Source organism: Apteryx mantelli, chromosome 7 (genome assembly GCF_036417845.1).
Source record: "Apteryx mantelli isolate bAptMan1 chromosome 7, bAptMan1.hap1, whole genome shotgun sequence".
NCBI classification, from domain to species: domain Eukaryota; kingdom Metazoa; phylum Chordata; class Aves; order Apterygiformes; family Apterygidae; genus Apteryx; species Apteryx mantelli.
In genome coordinates, this window is record NC_089984.1 from 35,771,522 (window position 1) to 35,790,872 (window position 19,351).

At 40.9% G+C, this 19,351-nt stretch overlaps 1 protein-coding gene across 1 annotated transcript in view; it reads right to left on the bottom strand.

Moving 5' to 3' along the window:
- The window catches only part of ABLIM1 (actin binding LIM protein 1), a 147,525-nt gene extending 134,990 nt beyond the window's left edge, over positions 1-12,535 (bottom strand). The window contains exon 1 of the mRNA XM_067300285.1: positions 12,292-12,535. Within this exon, the coding sequence (XP_067156386.1) occupies positions 12,292-12,535 (244 nt within the window). The remainder of the gene's footprint in view (positions 1-12,291) is intronic.
- Positions 12,536-19,351: the final 6,816 nt, after the last annotated feature.

Below are 19,351 nucleotides of genomic sequence, written 5' to 3' on the forward strand. Positions count from 1 at the left end.
ATGGATACTGTTAACCCTTTCTTGTAATCTTCAGACACCCTCAGAAGGCTTGCACCAGCGATCAGCGTTCATTTTTTGCTTCAGCAGCTGCTGAAACAGAAGCCGACTGCCGGTATCGGGACTTTCTGTCCTCTGAGTTCAATACCTCCATTTTTCACATGTGCTAGAGATTAGCACTGCTGTATCTCCTCTCACCCTTGGCTGAATGGAAGCCCTCCCTTCCATCACTCAGCCACGGAAAGCTGCAATGTTAGGCCATAGCATGCACATAAAAAGAGATTAAAAAATAGAGACTGCAGTAAATTATACTGGAGATTTTTGGAATCAACTGTAATTTACTCCCAAGTAAAAGAATATGAAAAGCAAATGCTGGCATTATAAATAAAGTCTTTTTACACTAGAATGATTTGTGGTTTTAATCTTATTGTTTTAATCCTGAAGACTACAATTCACCCTGCTGTACAATTCAGAATCTATTCAAATACCCTATCAACAGGAGATGAAAGAAGGATAACTAGTAATTCTGGAAACAAACCCCGGGGACTTGCTGTTATTTAAAGGTGCATATTTTAAAGGAAAGAAAAATAACCTTTTTCTTTAAATAACCTTTTGCACTGTACAACTTTAATCTAATAAAGAGTTTTCCTTGAACACAATCTGGGTGAGTCACAGTGAGCATACAACAGCTAACAACAGGCCTAGGGGAATAGCTGGGACTACTTTATGGTGAAAAATACTCTGTGCATTCAGCAAAAGACATGAGAATCATACCGAGATTACTCCACAAAGGGAAAGAGTTTAACCAGTTTGTTTTGCTTTTTCTTGTCTGGTGGCAATGTTGAAAAAGCACATGTGAGATATTAAGCAGCTCAGTGATGACCTAAGGTTTATTATTCTCATTTTAAAAGTTGGCTTTCACAATTTTATCTTGCTCTCATTCTTCACAGATGAGACCATGGTTTATACAAATCAGTGCATGATTTTTACACAATTTCTTCAAAACTGACTGAGATCTCTTGTTAACTGACCAATGAAGGAAACTGTCTATTAGAAAACACAAATGGAAAGCAAAGGGGAAAGGGTGGAAGTTGTTTTAGTAAGTGACATCCAGGAAAATACCCTCTATTTAATGTTCTTCTGCTTCTGGCAAAAACCGTGGCACAAATGGCTTTGACAACAAAGCCTGCCACAGGCTTAACCATTGCACAACCTAAGTTAATTAAGAGACAGCACTTCTGTTAAGTCGTGACTCCAGCATTCAGCAAAATCCTTCCTACTCCAAGAACAACCACCCCCCCCCACCATGCTCTTAAAGAGAAGGTGACCTGCTTTAGTTATTATCCTGTCTTAACTGCGCCTGCTTGGAGGAAAACCATTAATGTCAACAAGGGCTCTCTTGCAACAGGCCCATCACCCTGCAGTGGTCCCAGTGCTCTGAGAGGGAAACTCGTGCTTTCTAGTTTTAGCATTCTCAAGCTATATTGGTAAGTATTTCCTGGCTTCTGTTCCTCTTGAACATATCTATTCCTCTGATGTGTCCACAGTCACTTGTCCAAGTGACACATTTTCCATTCTTTGAAACCAGCACAAGCAGCAGTGCTTCTTACTGGCTCTAGTAGAAAAGAAGGAAGACAAATGACTGCAGTGGAGTTTTTCAGATTCACCCAGACAGACTGCAGAACAGAATTCAGCCTACACCTGACACAAAACTGTCCCCCGTACTAGGTCTGAATAGCTAGGTGTTCACTCCTCAAGACAGACGTAAGGTGTTTAGTAAGACCGCTCTTGCATGCAATGCTGTTGCCTCTGCAGGTTCTTACAGTATCCCTCAATAAACGTATTAGTCCTCCAAACCTGTAGCAAGCAGCAGGGCAAGTCCCTCTATGGCAGTTATTCCATTCTACAACCTTTCCATACCCTCAGCGCAGTTTGTCCTCTCTGATATCAGACTTCACACTGCAGCTTATCCAGTGGCCTTAGGCAGCCAAGCTCCCTCTAGCCCCATCTCCTTATCATACTGCCCTATGCGGAACCAGAATGTTAAAGAGCTGTGAAGACCCCACAGTCTGACCTCACCACTTGAAACCCTCTATACTGCCCTACCGCAAGTTTTAAGCGGTCTAGAGGAGCATGGTTCCTCCTTGGCACATATTGCAGCCCTGCAGCCCTACATCCTGGGACAATCACATTATCCTTGCTGATAGGCAAATGATGACTGATGGGCTGGGTCCTATCCATAACTCTTCCAGTGTGCTGCGCTTCTCTTTGTAGCCTATGTCATGCTATCTTGAATTCAAGCATACTGTAATGTCAGTACTTACAATCATGGGGCATCATTCTTTTAAAGTAAATGAAATTAAAGTTTACCAAATATATCATCTGACTGAGCAAAACACATAGACTGTTTCATTCTGATGCATCAAGATTTGGGGGCTTACTGTTTTTATGAATAGAACCATTTAATATTCTATAAAATTAAATTCCTCAGGAATAACAACATTTCCCAGATTTTGAGAGGTCTGGATTTTTTAAACGAATTTGATTTTCTGAAGGTACTTGCAAGCAAGATTTTGTTAGTAGGCTACTACTCTCAAGAACAGCAATAGTAGTCTGCAAAAATACAGATGAAACAGTAAAATGGTAATGCCTAATTTATTGCAAGACAAAATAAGGAAACCAGGACATTTGGCTTTGCTCTAAGCATTTAGAAGTCTGTAACACACAACCTTATGTAAAGAGTAGCGGAACCTTCTAGATCATCTTTTCCTTTACAAACAGATGAGAAAAGATGGTTACGTTATACTTCTTTACAGTGGCCCCCAAAATACACAAAATGCACTGCCAGGTATTGTCCTTACTGTAGATATATACATATGTTTAACTCAGAACAGAGATTTATATTACTGATATAACAACTGGCTTCCAAACTGCTTATGCTGCTGTTAATCCTTACAAAGGAGATTATGCTTTATTAATACCTGCATGAACTTTTACACTATACACACATATTTGATATTACATTTCACCCAATGAACTGAGATATAGTACAGTAATATGCTGTATAGTGGTTTACAGTCTTTTTTTTTTTAATTAAAAACTACTATATAAAATCATCATTAACCACCTGTTAAAATCTGAATTAGTAGTCTAGCCAAATCATGATCACAACCAGTACTGCTGTAGATAGGAATACGAGTGTACTGTCAGCAACCATCTGATAATTGCTGCTGACTACTGCAAGTAACTTGCATGAAGGCAGGAATCCCTGACAGGAGAGCCTATATCCAAGTGTCATGTTTTCCTGTACATGTCTAAGGTTAAAGAGATTTGTTATTGATAATCCACATCAGAATTGGATTAACTCTGCAGAATAGCTCCTACAGCCTGTTGTGGGAGTTTTTGACCTAGTGAAATCAGCAGGAGTGCAGCAAAGACTCTCTAGTCTGAAGAGCTTCTCCATGAGAGGTCCATGAAATAACAGATCGAAGCAGCTTCCTGCCAGTCAGTTAATTTGCAGAGGACAGAAGCAAGCTCTTTGTTTTGCAAGCTCAAGAGACGTGACTGAGTACCTCACTGTAGCATTAACCTTTAGTGTAGGTCTCAATATATAACTATGCAAGTCTGTTATCCTTGAAGATGAGGTAATCCATCATGCGGACAACGGATATATACCGTCCTTATATTTAAACTGGACTAATCAATTTTCACTATGTCAAATGATAGCTTCCTCCTCTGATTCCACATTAAACTATAAATAGGACTCTCTAAAAAAGGCACCTAATTTGTGCTGCAAATGTATCTCACTGCCAACAGCTATTTCCCCATCCAGTGTCCTATCAAAAGAACCACAGAGGCTCTCAAAGAAAAGAGAAAAATATGCTTTCCAAGTAGATGCAACTTGGCTATGCAGTCTAGTATTAATCTATCCTGTTACTACATCTTCCAAAATCTGGAATTAAGTCGGCTCTATTAAACACAAGTTTACTAGCCCAAGAAGCCAACATGACATACACCTAAATGCAGAAGAGTTCAAGAATTATGATTATGTAAGACAAAATGAGAAGAATATTAACAGTTTTGACAACTGTCATTATCAATCTCACCATGACAGGACATAATATCATACCGAAGCCATGCATGTAAGGAGAAAAGAACTCGGGCAGAGAAGAAATATTCCCTGATAGCCTCACAAAAGCTTGTCCCCATACTTGCCATTCAGGGAAAGGGGTGATGAACATTCCTGCTTTTCCTTTCTTCCCTCTCCTTCTATTAGCTCTCTGCCATTTTAACAAAAAACCCACAGAGGTCTGTCAAATATCTGTCATCTTCCTAAACTAAAAGACACTTTTAAGGTCCTTGTATATAAAAGTCTACTTAGTGATATCCCCACTTCTCATGCATAAAGGTGGAGAAGGGGTCTACCAGGAATTAGCATTCTTCCTCTCCTCAGCCAGTACATAGGAACATGACGGAGTAGAAGAAAGGCCATGTACTCTGTTTCTCTCCTCTCCCATGCTTTCCCCACCCCAAGTCGAAATCAGAGCGAGTGAGGACAGCCATTTCCTATTCCCTTCTCTCTGCTCTGAAGTCTGTCCCAGTATTCCAGTTTCTGGAAAGGGAGAGTAGGCCCAAGACATAGCTTTTTGAGCAGAAGAATGAGCATTTTCTGCTTCTCTTTTCCCCATCCCGGTGCTGCTAGTACTTTACCTACTGGAAGAAAGGCTTCCTCAGCTTGAAACCAGCTTCCATTTTCAGATTTAACTGTCTAGGTTGCCTTCATCTCTCCTGCTTACAAGGAAGGCAGAAGTAGTGGCTCTGAATATCCACAAAGCAGCAGAAGAGGGGCAGCTCTCCTTCTACCTTAAGCAGTGGAGGGTAAGCTAAACCTGCTCTCCTACTTCAACCCTGCCCAGGAAGGAGACTGCATTTCTCTCTCAGTTGTTTGATAAAAAACACCAAGATTATACAACTGCAAATGACGGACACAGGAGGGGAAGTTGTAATCAGATATAGAACAAAAGCAGGACTCCCTGTAAACAACAGTGGGGGATGTGTAGCCAGAGTATGCTCCTTCCAGTCAGAGCTGCCTGTACCTATCGGTATTATGGAGTTACAGAGCAAATGAGCTCTTTGCTTAAATTCCCCTTAATTATCTTCACACTGCTGCTATTACCTATGTATACCTATGTATATACCCCATGTATTGTATAAAAATTTTCTTTTTCATTATTTCCTTCAGCTCAAATCTGACTTAGCTAATCTTTCTCATCAGCATCTAGTAACAGTAGGAACTGCAATTGTGTTCTTGCTTACTGGATAAAACAGCTGACAAAGAATTTAGACAGAGAGGGAGTGGAGAGCCCCACAGAGGTGAATCGAGTTGCTCTAAACCATGCTACTTTAAAGCAGATTAATGCTTAACCACCGAAGTACTAAGCAAGTTAGTCTGAACTGAACTCAAAACACCAGCAACAACCCGCCCCTCAATGCCTGGAAGGCAGAAACTGGATGCAGGGGTTAAGAAGACGTTAGATGTTCAGGTACTTTAAGTAAAAATGTAGCACCTCAGTGATTAAATGGGAGCAGAGACATTACACATAAGCAGAAAATGAAGCACTAGTTCTAATTGAGAAGCCTATGAATTTCAAAGAGTTTTGGTTTTGTTTTTTAAAAAACAGAGATAACTGTGCACATTTACAGAGCAAAGATTTTTAGGGTCAAACACAGACAAGGAGTTTCATCTACACTTCTTTCTCAAACATGAAACCATTACTCAGCTTGTTTCACAGGCAGATTTATTCCTCGTGCGATAACGCTGAAGCAACTGCATCAGGTGAATTCTGCCCACTGCAGCCATTCTCCGTGACTCTTGGAGCAACACAAGCGAAAACATTTGCTTATGTTTAAGTTTTAATGGAACAGCAGTGAAAAACAACCCCAACCTGGTAAAGCTGATGAAATAAGTAAATACATCTTCAATATATGCAATCATTGCAGGATCAAAATCACAACAGCACTAACTACTGTTGTGGTAAGGGGCAGAGAAGAAAGCAGTTTTATTAAAAAAAGAGATAGAAAAGGCTTTTACCTTTGAGTGCTGTCTGTGCAAAAGTCCTTCCGATTTAACACTGGGGTAATACCTAGGCATTGTGCAGTGAAAACAGAAGCAAGGTTTCTTTCTCCATCAAGGTGGTGGTTAGAATGGCCCTGTGAGCACAGGTGCCCCAGGAGACAGCAGCTTGCTATGCCTGGCTAATCCTTACCAGCGACACGTGGCCTTTCATGCTGCACCCCAGCTGCACATTGGTATCGCAAAGGTTTGCAACCAGTTTCCAAAGAGGCAGGTTCTTTCCAGGATGGAAATGATGACATGCTCAGTCCATGCAGCACAGTAGGCCTAGGAATCTCTGCAGTAACACTGCAAAGCCACAAGCCACAAACACCCCGTTCCCCTCCACCCCCAAAATGGGCCTGCGAAGAGGGAGAAATGCAGTTCCCCAAATCTGAATTGGGTCAAGACACTAGGACCATGTGTTTCAAAAAAACCAAACCAAAACAAAACAAAAAAACCCCCTCCTCCCTCCCACCACAAACACAAATAATTGTGCATTCAAACAGGTGATCAACTCACAGTGATCTGTAATCACAGAAACAGAGGATTGGAAGAGACTCAAAAGATCAGAGTCCTGCACTGGATCAAGCACCTAGACCATCAGTGACATTGACAAAAATCTCCTAAAAGATTCCACAGCATGCTTAGGGAATCAATTCCTCCACTTCATTGCCTCTGTATCTACAAAGTTTGTCCTTATTATCCAAGCTGGATCTTCTCTGCTGCAAATATAGCCAATTTCTTTCTGCACTTCTCAATACAATGGAGGATACATCTTCATTTCACAACCCTCTACACATCTGAAAGTTGACCAAGTCTCCTTTTTTCTAGACTGAGCAAACCTAATTCTGTTAATCTTTCCTCATAAGTCTTTTCTTCTAAACTTATTATCCTTACAGCCTTATACTAGCTTCCCTCCAGTTTATGAGTAGCTTTCTTAAAAGGTGATATCCAAAAACAGAGACAGTATACAGCAGGGGTTTCTTCTGTAACAAGCACAGTAGAAAATTCTCTCTCTTATTATACAAAGAACACTCCTGCTAACACATCCCAGAATAAGTACAACTTTTTTGCAACAGCATCATACTGTTGATTCATATTTACATTGTGATAAGCATTGTTATTCTCTATATTCTTTTCTGGAGTACTGTTAGTTATTTTCCATTTGTTATTTGTGCAAGTCCAGCACTTTACACTTCTCTTCACTGAATTTCAACTGTATGATTTCAAACCATCTAGCTGACTTGTCAGGATCATTCTGAATTCAGATCTTGTCCTGCAGAAGAATGACACAACGCTTCCAAACCTGGGTTACCGCAAATTTTATGAGCATGCTCCCTGTTTCTTCATGTAAGTCAGCATTAAAAATATTATAGGACTGGGGCCAGGAGAGATCACCATTTGAAGGAATTCATTTGAAGAGCTACCAAAAAGCAGAACTACCTTGTCTGATGTACACAAGCAGTCTGTATGGCACCTCTCAGCATCTAAAAGAAGAGTACCACCTCTCAGCATCTAAGGGTAGAGTACCACCTACTAAAATATCAACAAAACCTGGATTTTTCTCTCTCCCATATCACCACTTGCCACACTCAAGATTGCTTAGCTTAGTAGACTTGACACACTCATATGGCACCATTAAAATTCTATGGCTGTAGGTCACAGCAATTACACCCTCTGTGGGGAACACCTACTCCAGGTGTCTCTAGTAGGAACACCTTTAGCAGGTGAGACCAAAGATTAAAATACAAATCCATTTTTCCACTGTGTCTTCCTTCTCTCTGTCCAGGCAACAACAGGGGCAGCTGTTAAAGAAGCTGCAGACTTCAGGGAGAACTTGGGCATTTCTTGGTACAAAGCATGGAAAATGGCAATGAGGCACACAATGCCTTTTCCTTTCCCTAGCTGGGGACTGATGGCAAGGATATCATACCCTCTAGCTTTCTTGCACAGCAAGAAAATCCTACTGATGAGGAAGCAAGAGGATGTGTGGGATCTCAGATGTAAAATATTGGGGAAAGATTCAAATGTTTATGCAGCAGCTGGTATTCTATAGCTGGACCTTCAGTTCCAAATCTGTAACACCAATTCCTCTCAAAAAAAACACCTTACCTCTTCATATGCCCTCATGTCACCTTGTTCATCTCTTGGACCCTCCTCCCTGCTGTGACGGTGTGCTCCTTTCCCCCCCGATGTGCTTCTCTGCCCCTCAACCGGACCTCCCTGTAAACAGCATGTAGACAGGGGCTAACTGAGCACGCGCCAACTAAGACCCGTCCAGCATGCAAATATGACTATGAGTCAATCATCTCCCCCCCCCATAAATAGGGGGCAGCCCAGAGCCCATGGAGCTCTCCTGCATGGCAGCGGGCTGCACTGCAGAACCTCCTCTTGAGCAGGGACGCCTCTCAAGGTTACTCCTCGAGGTTGAGGGATTCCTGACCCACGACGGATCCTCGGTAAGTGATTAATAGCACGTTGAACCTTTGCAAACTTTGCGAAACTTTGCTGAGTTATATCTCTGATTGATTGTGCACATAATCCCTTAGACATAAACTGTTGACCAAGTCTGAGACTAGGATCGGATCCAGCCGCACCCAGGCTCCTCTCAGGAGGAGTGTGGAAAGCAAGGGGGTCCTTTCCGAACCTCATGACTCAACGGGAGGGTCTCCTTCGCACACACTCCTTTAGACATAAACTGTTGACCAAGTCTGGGACTAAGACTGGATCCAGTTGCACCTAGGCTCCTCTCAGAAGGAGTTTAGAAAGCAAGGGGGTCCTTTCTGAACCTCGTGACTCAACGGGAGGGTCTCTGTTGCATGTGCATCTGACCCTGTCCTTCATGCAGTAAATAACTGAGTGAACCTTGCCAATTGAACCTCATTAAAACGTTCTTATTTACGATTGAACTTTGTTAAGTTGTTATCTTACCGCAATAAACACAGTGCTGCTTCCCTCTTATGAGTGAAGTGCATCACTCCTTCATGACACCTGCACACATGCATACAGAGAAAACAGATCCTCTTTTCCCCAGACCCCCTTTGTCAGTGTCTCAAGGCTTTGCACATTTCCCTGCACCAGTACAGTCTGCTCCCTGGCTCCCCACGGAGGTGTTTTCATGCTCTCTCTATTCCCGCCATGCTCTTCTGATCCTCTGACAGATGCCTTCTGTCTTCCTCTACGTCCAACTGATCCAACACAAGCAGCCATTCTCACAAACCCTGCTTTAAATTAAGACTGTTACATAAAACATTACTAAACTCATACAGCAAGTGTCTTAGATAATACAGTGTTTATCTTCTTCCCGTCAGGTATACATCCCTGCTCCATCTGAGCAGCATTCAGTTTGCAGGAACAGAGCAGGGGTATGTAGGGAAACACGCAGAAGCAAGAGATGACAGTACCACATGCAAGAAGCAACACAGCTCACAAGCCTATTTTCTCTTTGAAAATCCATGGCTCTTTTGCGACAAACTTTCAACTTTTGCTAGCCCTGAACATCAAGCATTTTTCCATACCCACCCCTTTACCAGAGCCTGGCCTTGAGAGGCTTAAAGCCACACGTCAAACCAGGCCTTTTTGGCTAACATGGATTTGGTTGCAGCAAACCATCTGACTGGCAGTTTGCCTCATGGAAAGCAGTCCCTTACTACCTTCCCTAGAAATGGGAATGAAGGCTGCTCCATCAGTCTTTGCTGGTCAAACAAACCCAAGGATCACCCTTCTGTCCTTCCCTTTCAGTGATTCAGTACTCTTCTGAACTCTCTTTTTGAAGTTTTCTTCTACTTTTAGAGTACTTTTACCTGACAGCACCATGCCATCATTTAGCCTGAGATAGGATATTCCAACCCTACCCTTAGGGAAACAGTGGAATTTCATGACAAGAGTGCTAAATCTGCATGTCAAGGGTTAAACCTGTGAGACTCAAACTCACTTCCTGAATACTAAACAGCTCTGCACTTGTTGGGAAAATTTCTGACCTTCCAAAAATCTAAAAATTGGGCCTTTCCTGATGATTATCATTCCACTTGTAAGCAGCAAGTGAAATATTTATTTTGTCTCCAAATGCCTTGGACAGGGTCATCTCTAATCCCTGTTTGTAAAACCAAATGCAGACAACAAACTCTCTCCCAGCAGGGTATATAAACTGCTGAATCTTGTAGTACTTGAGGCACCATAATCCCCAAGCAGGCACATGGCCTAAAACAGGGATTGATGCGTTTGTAGCTTAAAGGCACATGCACCTTTTACAACCAGGCCAATAAATAATGCACATTCTCACTCACTTCCAGGAACCATTTCACTGTTTTTGTTCTAAGTAGCTGGGGTTCTTATTCCGATTCCACTGCCGTAATTTAAGTAAAGCTGAGAGGCCAGACACCTTGCAAATTCTCTGCTTGCGTTATTCACACCACTGGAAAGCAGGAGCATATTACCATCCCATAAAATGGTAGCACCCATATTGATGGATGAAAGAAAAATTAGGCCCAAAGGATTTATGCATGATCTGTCAGAGCATACTGTTAATCAGAACCTAACCCACTGCCTCTGCACTTGCTGACAAATGAGTGAAGAATCGCACGGTTGCCAATTTCTAGACTGATTTATAAGCCTCCTATGATTTAGAAGAAAACTGCACCTGTGCAAAAAGGTGACTCCCAGTCTGCTACACTGGCAAAGAATTTCTTTGGAGTCCCTGCACGGATCAATAATACAGCCTGTCACTGTTTATTCAATTTATTTTCTATTCTGAGTTATGATTTATAAAAATGCCTCATTGTCTAAGTTTTCTCCAGAAAACCAATGCACAACACTGGAGGGGCTGGCAAGGCAAATACTACCAGCTTTTTCTGGTTCACAGCCATATTACATACTTGCCTCATGTTTTAGCAATGGCTTCATTAAAATTTTCCTTTTAACAAAACTGATTACTCAGAAGCAGTAACTATCCAAAACAGTATATGGGTTTGGCCAGTATTACTATTCTGCCATGAAGTTAATTGGGTACAGAGCTAACTAGCAAAAAAACTATTTGCGCAGAACAAAAAATGTTATCTAGCACTGAGAAGTAATGAACTTGAAAGCAGATCTTTGAAAAATGCTTGTCTGCCATATACAGCCACTTGTTATTAACATTTTGAATAGCTGAATAGAATGACAAGTATATGCAGTCTGCTTGATCTGCCAAGGGACAGGCAAAATTCCAGCGTATAAGCAAATTGGGTATCAAAACTGAGGTCCATAACGCAAGTCACAAAAGACAGTATCTTTGAAGTTTGTATGCAAGCTTCAGATGAACACACATAACCAATTTCATAGACTGGCATTTGCAGATTTTTTTTTTTTAATTCTTAATAGATCATAACAAATCAGCTAAGCAGATGAATGCACCAGTCTCTCCACCAATAAACAGTTCTATTAAGGAATAAACCAAAGTTAAATATTAATAAAAAACACAAACCAAAAGTTAAGAATTACAGGGAGGAATAGAGAGGATTGTTATGACTGTGCATATATCCACATCATGCTGTATCTTGAATACTGTATGCAGTTCTATTCCCCATGTTTCCAAGGGTTATAGTAGAGCTAGAAAGATAAAGGTAAAAAAGGATAATCAAAGGCATGGACTTTAGAGGCACAAAGAGCATCTAAATAAACTATGACTGCTTATCCTGGGAAAGAAGTATCTGGGTGAGAGATACGACAGAGGTCTAAAACTCACAAGTGACAAGAAAAAGGTGAACAAGGAACGATTGCTAATTGTCTCTTCTGATTCAAAAATTAGGCAGCTTCAAATGAAACTAATAGGCAACAGGTTTAAAACAAACAAAAGGGAATACAGTTTCATAAAACACACACTCGGGCTCTGGAAAACACTATCACAGGATGCTGTACTTTCACAAGCTGTTCTTCCAGCTTGAGTACTTCTGCAGATTAAGACCCTCTTTGTTCCAAGATGGCCACATAGAGAGAGATGCATCTATATCCATCAGCTATTTTTGACTGTTTAGATTGATTTGTTTTTATTCTTTTTCCATCCTCTCCGTCATTCACTAATCTGCACCTGAGGACATCTGTTGTCATAAACATCTTTCTGCTAAGCAAAAAATATGCTAACTGTAAAGCAATCCAATCTATACACCGAGAAAAAACAATATTTGATGCCAGTCCTCACTTACCCAGATCCTTAGGACTGTCAAATAACCACTCACATAAGTAATAGTCATCTGGATTCAAGTAGGGCAGCTGCTTCAGTACACTCTTCTTGGGAATGAGATATAAGACCTCTGCAATGTCCCCATCCTCAATAATTGACATCCTTTTGACTGAATTTCTGAATTTCACCTTTTCCAAAACCAATTCTTTACTTTTACTTGATCCACACAGCTTCACAAAGGTGTTTAAAATGGGGAAAGAAGGCATTTCTATTAGCAAGAAGCCAGGGAGAACAACCTGTAGTGCACGTATTGAGTCTGCTACTCACAGCACACTGTCTTTACAGATCCTTCTCTTTTTCCCTTATCCAGCAAAGGAGATTAAGGAAGCTATATTTTTAGTGATTATCTTCAAGAGATTATGACAGTATGCTTGGTCAGGTGACCACCATCTAAAACTATTGTAATCAGTTACAACTCATCCCTGGGAATGCATAAACCTGAAGCAGAGCCACACAGGGTATCTGAAAATCGGATTAATCAGGGCAAGAGGAAGAATGTATCTGAGGTATATAAGAGGATTAGTTAAAAACAAAAACCGTGCTGTGTTAAAAATCTTATTATGGAAGAATCATCATCATAAGCTATACACGTACACCTGTGCATTTAATCTACCAGGTCTCTGTTCTATGCCAGGTATGTATTTATAATGGAGAAAAGGTTATACGAAAGGCAGGGCATGTTTGTCCTCCTTTTTGAGGCATGTACAAAGGCTGACTAGCAAGACTTCATAAGCAGATTTCTTTGGCAAAATCCGTTCTGCTGCTTCCACTGTCTATTACAAACAGAAGCATTTACACTTTCCCCTAAATACTGAGGACTGATTTCCTCACGCTCTCTTCCTCTCCACTTTCCTGTATGGCTGACAGGAGAAGCTTCACAGATACTGTGCCAATTCTTACTGCTTCACTTACAAGAAGTATTTACATTAATCCAATTTGAGCAACTTGCTAATCTAATCATCTAATGGATATTTCTCCCTGGGTAAAGACAGAGTTAATCATCAACTGGGCGCTGGAAAGCCACAGGAAATTCCAAAGCCAAAGATCAAAAAAAGACCAACTCCCCCCCCAAAAACTAAAACAACATTTATCATCTCTAACAGGAAGTTACAGGTAGAAGCCAGACGGGGCCCCTGATCAGAGACAACTTCAGAATCCTTATTCAGCCAAACTCTCCAAGATAACAGCACAGATGACGTTCAGCCCAGGCTTTCAGTTTTCCTCAACGTGCAGAAGTTAGATATAACCGCAAAATGACCATGGGTAATAACTGCACTGCTTCCAGTAAGGCTTTCACTAAATTAGAAAGTGAAGAGACACCAAAATAATGAGCTTACTAAGCACAGTGAGAAACTGCTAGGGAAGTTATCATTTAACTCTTCCCTCAAAACCCAAATAGAGTTCAAGTACTACCTACTGATGGTGACAAGGTTTGAAGAGAAGACTGCTTTATTTACTGTTTTAAAGACAACATATTGTCTCTCCAATCCAGTCTTGGATCATCTATTATTACATAGTTTTGCTTTCCCATGAGATCATTTGGGTTTTATTTTTTAAGTAGTGTTATCTTAAAAAACAAGCCTGAAACCATGGTTCCTATTAAACAGCCATTGGTTTTGTAACCAATCATACCCACCGTGGTACAAAGCCAGTATAAATCAGCACCAATGCAATCATTTTAATTGGATGATGCTAATTTATATTTGAGGAGGATTTGGCTCAATAAATGTAACAGCTAAGAATTAAGAGTTCTGTCCTAGAGCATCTTCTACCAGATCAGAGATCACAGATCTCAGCAAATGCTGCGTTTCACAACATTCCCCGCAGAAATGAAGCTTTGCAGCAATTTCTCAGTCTCTCCCAGATTTCACAGCCTACTGACCTGCACACCACAGCCACTCAGTGGAAAAGGCAGAGCTCCTTAAACTCCAAAAGCTTCCACCACTTCAGCTGAAGGTGGATCATCAATCTGTGCTTAAAGTAGACAGATAACAGCTCGCAGGAGATGGCTGGATGCACTCTCTCCAATACACATATCTCAGTTTAGTATAACAGTGTCATGTATTGCTGGATAATCTGTAAAGCATGTTGACAGGCTACAGAACATGTGACGACAGCAGCACCAGTTACCCAACTTCACCAGCGCTTTCACTGGACACCGGACTTTGCTCTTTAAAGTAGGTGAGGCAAAAGCACACATTACCTAAAAGTTAACTGTGCTGAAGTTAATGCTTAGAGTGCAGAATGGCAAGCTGTGCCAGTAACTTCTTAAACTGTTGCAACAAGGTTTGCTACAGCTTGTCTGCCTAAACCCTAGCAGAAGGGCCTGTCATTTATCAGAGTTTAAATTCACAGATTTGAGACTGACACACAGTTTTCTCTTCTAGCCATGCTGACTCCAACCTTCCAGCTACATTCAACTAGACAGCAGTTACACCAGCTAATGCAGAAAGTACTAAACTAGTAAGATCTGTTATGTAGCAGTTATCAGAAGAAGCTGCAGTCTTTTGCCACATAATCACACACCATAATAGTAGTATGAAAGCTCCATTAACTCCCTTAATCACATACTGCAGTTTGTCCCTGCACATTTAACTCTTGAATGACTTTAGAAGAGCAATGATGGGGTACAGGTGAAGGGGCAGAGCAGAGGCACAAGAGGCTGAACCTGCTTTCACCCATGCAGAGGATCTGTTTCTGCACTTGCTAGGCAGGACATCAGCAGACAGAGCAGCCCCTGGTGCTAACCTGAAAGGAAGCAAAGAGGTCAGTGCTCTTTTTCCACAGTGTCTCCAAACACAGGAGCAGAGTCCGACTGCGACTGCTGTAGAAGGGTCAAGTATTATTTCAAACAGTTAAGTGTAATCCAGTCTCCTGCCACCGCTAATACTCACAGCATTGCTGGGGGACAGCTCAATTTAGAAGCGCATTTCGTGACTTTAACAAGTCACCATACAAGCATCCTGTCTTATAATTTTTTTTAAATAACACCACTGTGCTCTGAGGGAGCCTGCTGTGTTGATGCTCCTTTCCAGCCCAGGCTATTGCTGTCATTGTCTGATAAGGACAATTTCAAGGGCCAGATACTAGATACTGCTTGTAAGGCAAAGCAGTATGATTTTTTGTCAGTGTTTTTAAAGCACAAGGTGTGTCTTTAAGAGCCTCCATCCTGTCAATATGTAATATAAGAGGACAAGAAGTAGAAGTGCGCAAAATAAGACCAGGAAGCATCACAGGGGTTTTCTTATCAGACTAAGGGCTGTTTAGAGCAGCTGGCTCCAAGGGTCAGATCCCCGTGGCCAACGTAACGGACAGGGTCTGAGGCAGCCTTGTGCAATGAACTGTTACCAAGCATTAGGATTTAGCATTAGTCAGAATCAAAAAGACAGTGGCAGTCTCTGATCACTTAAATCAAGCACCCCATCAAATGGAAAAGGCTGATTTCTAATATGCTTGCTGAAGAGAAAAGAAAAATTCTTGAAAAATGCTCTGAGGAACGCAGCCTGCCCAACCCAGAAGCAGCACTGAGGAAATTTTCTGTGTCTGCCAAGTAGCGCAATACGTCTGACTCACGGCAGCGTCGCAGCCACGTCGGACCTGAGCGGTCGGCGCAGGGCGCCCCAGCCTTGCAGAACACGGGGGCTTCGCAGGCATTTTCAGATGTGACCGCTTCCCACACCGGTAGATTCACAAGGGACTGGATATGAGATGTAAATGAGGTAGATTGGATACTTTAAATATTTGATCTCATTACTGCTTTTATATGTATTTTAACTACAAATATTTTCATCTGTCTGAAAGCTTTTTCATATTCAGTCCCTTTTGAACTCACCAACCCAACCAACTGCCCAGATGATTAAGCACATATATGTTTTGCATACAACCAGGAATAGTCTCCTATACTAGTGCTACTAGAACACGAAGTAACAACAAACCTTTACTGTGGAATCAACAAATTGCACAACAGAATAGCATACACTGAATAACAGCAAAGATTAGACACCAAGGGCTAAAATCATAGCAGAAAAAATCTCTCTCCCTCCTCTCCAGCAACATTAAACTGGCCCTTTAGCTCATAAAAGACAGAAATGTATAGTGCACTCATAATGCTGTCTTTAATTGCTTCTGTCATCAGAACTTAATTTTCTGCAGATGCATTTTAGTGTAATTTTATTCTGGTACTGAAAAAAAAAAATCAATAAACTGAAGTCAATCACTCCAACTCAGTGAAATTTTGCTGCAAAGAAAAATCAAAATAAAAAGCAAACAGAAAATAAATGAAAACCAAACCAAATTATCCTTTTCCTTCCTCATACCACTTCAGAGGACAGCACGTTTACTGCATACTTAGACAGACCCAAACAATATTTCATGGAGCTATCCAAGATGACAGGATCATCATCTTCTCCCATGTAAGAGTTCTCACAGATACTGAGGATAAAAAAAGAAAAACCTTTCACACAGATGGAAAATGAGGAAGGACTGCACCCATAATACCGAGAAATATAGTTACCCAAGTGATTCTAAAAAATAAATAAAACAGCAAGAGAGAGCAGAAAGCTCACTCTAAAAATCAGCTTTTCACACCTAAAGAAACAAAAACTTTCCAGTTATGGTAAAATGATTTTATATATGTCTGACACACAGCTTCGTTCTTCAGTTTTGCCACGTACAATTTACTTACTCAAGACTGCTGGGTGAAGTACAAAAATACTTTGCTATTTATTGTAAACTGGAAGAAACAGCTCATCAGTATAATATAGATTAGAAAGAACACTTAAACCATAACTCACAGCTTTTGCACATCAGAATTAATACTGTTTCAAAAACACCTTTTCATTTCATGCCTCTCACATGCAGATCTTTAAATTCCTTTACCTAAACGTCCAAAACAGGCAGTTATCTTCTGGGCATACTGACACAGGCCATTCTCACCGTAGGACTCCTCGGCAGGTACCTGCTCACTCATTTCTTCAGAGGGAATTGCCCGTCTCTGCAAAGTCAACCAGCTACTGCTTGCTTGAGAGAGATTAAGACTACGGAGCTTTCTCTTCCAGTTTATCTCCATTAATAATTCAGGCACTACATAAAATCTGCTGAGCTCTAAAAACCGGCAGTGCAAAGCTACTTTGTGGCTTTTGAAGTAATTATGTTTTAGTCCTTAAAAAGTATCTCAGGTTATTATACTCCAACAGTTTACAGGCGATATTTTCAAACTGCAACAAGATCCATCCTCTTGCTGCGCAACAGAAAATATAGTTGGGCTGATGTTCAGCTCATTGAAACATTTAACATATTCACCCAGCTCAAACCCAGGAACAAAATTACCACCGTTAAGGAAATGTGTTACACTCCAAAAAGCAGGCATGTCCACTGCTGTACAAGGATTTTTAGTCCCTCATATATACCATACCCCAATCCTAAATGTTATATATTTTCTGGGAGTTAAAAATAAAAAAGAGCCCAGGTACTAGAATCATCTTATTTTCTGGTACTTTCTAGCACAAGGTATTTCAAAAGAACTAAGCTACCACAGCCTTGAACAACAGGAAAGGGGGGACTGTGTGTCAGCTTACTCACTGCAGCCTGAATCGAACCTAACCTTATGGGTATCCTGGCTTGCCTAACACGTGCAGGTAATGAGAAACTGAAACAGCAACCCACTGTGTAAATTTGCAAAGAACACACTCAGGATCCCTGCTGCTTCCACTGCAAGCGGGGGGAAGTGGGCTGATCTCAGCAACAAAAGGAATGGTCAAAAGGTAGGAAGAAGATAAAGGAGAACTGACTCAGCAGCCCTCCTCTGGGTCAAAAGCCATGGCAGACCACCGGCACCTGTCTCTGTTTCGCTTCTCACAAAGGCACGGCAGTATCAGACTAACCTAACCAGAAGAAGAGGGTGAGAAAGTGTTTGTACACTTGCCTCAGAGTACAAATCACACAATCAGTGATGCCTACCTAGCTAAATAAGCACAGAATGGCTTTGGGTATATGCTCTTGGCTCAGGGGATCAGCACAAGCGAAGCACAGGAGTTCCTCGTAACAAATACGCTCCTTGCACACCACAGTGTTCTTTCTCCTTCTCTCAGTGCCTGCTGCTTCTTCACCAAGATCACATTCATTCATGAAAAAATAATTAATAGTCATATAATGACTGCTGATGCCCATATTAAGCACTGTTATTACTCACAAGCAACTTTCGGAAAAGATCTATGTTAGTATATCAGGATGCAAATTTTACACACAACAGATCAAAAAGCCTAGCTATTCATATTTAATGCTACTTCAACAATTTCTTGTCTATAAAAGCAAAAGATAAATCTAAGAAAGCACTCAGGGGCATTGCTGTCTTTTATTGTGCTAAAAGCTCTCACGAATCCATATAGATATGAATTTTACAGCTTCTGAACAACGCTGGAGCTGTATCATGAACATAAACATAGTAAACAGATACCTGAATTAGCCATTTAGAGAAATGGCAACAGGAATAACCTGTCCGATTCTCCATGTTCTTGCTCTCCATGCTCTAGAAGATTTTCTGATCTGAAGGTTTTATTATACTACCTCATTTTCTGTTACATTTAGTATTAAGTTGTATGTCACATGTTAGAAATTGTGAAGCTACTTCTGGAACAGTTTTTATACTGTTAGGTGGCCAAATTCAGATATCAGTACAAAGAGTTATTCAATGGGATATAATGAAACAATCAACAATTTGCAAGTGTCTAGGTGGCAAGTAAGAAGTCAAGTAGGAAAAGATCAATATTTTACAATACCTGTGGACATCAGTAGAGTAAAGGAGTCAATGATACATACTTCATGGAATCATACAAAATATTTGGGGTAAGGAGGAAAAAAAAATGCCCAGAAAATGCATGGTATCTTACTGGTATTCAGTTAGGATGTTTAAAATTTGCCTTTATTTTGTACTCAGTTACAACTGCCCCAAACTCTCCCTAAACTGTTAGCAAAGTATAGTTTCAGAACAGACTTGTACATCATATATTCAGTTTTTTGAACTC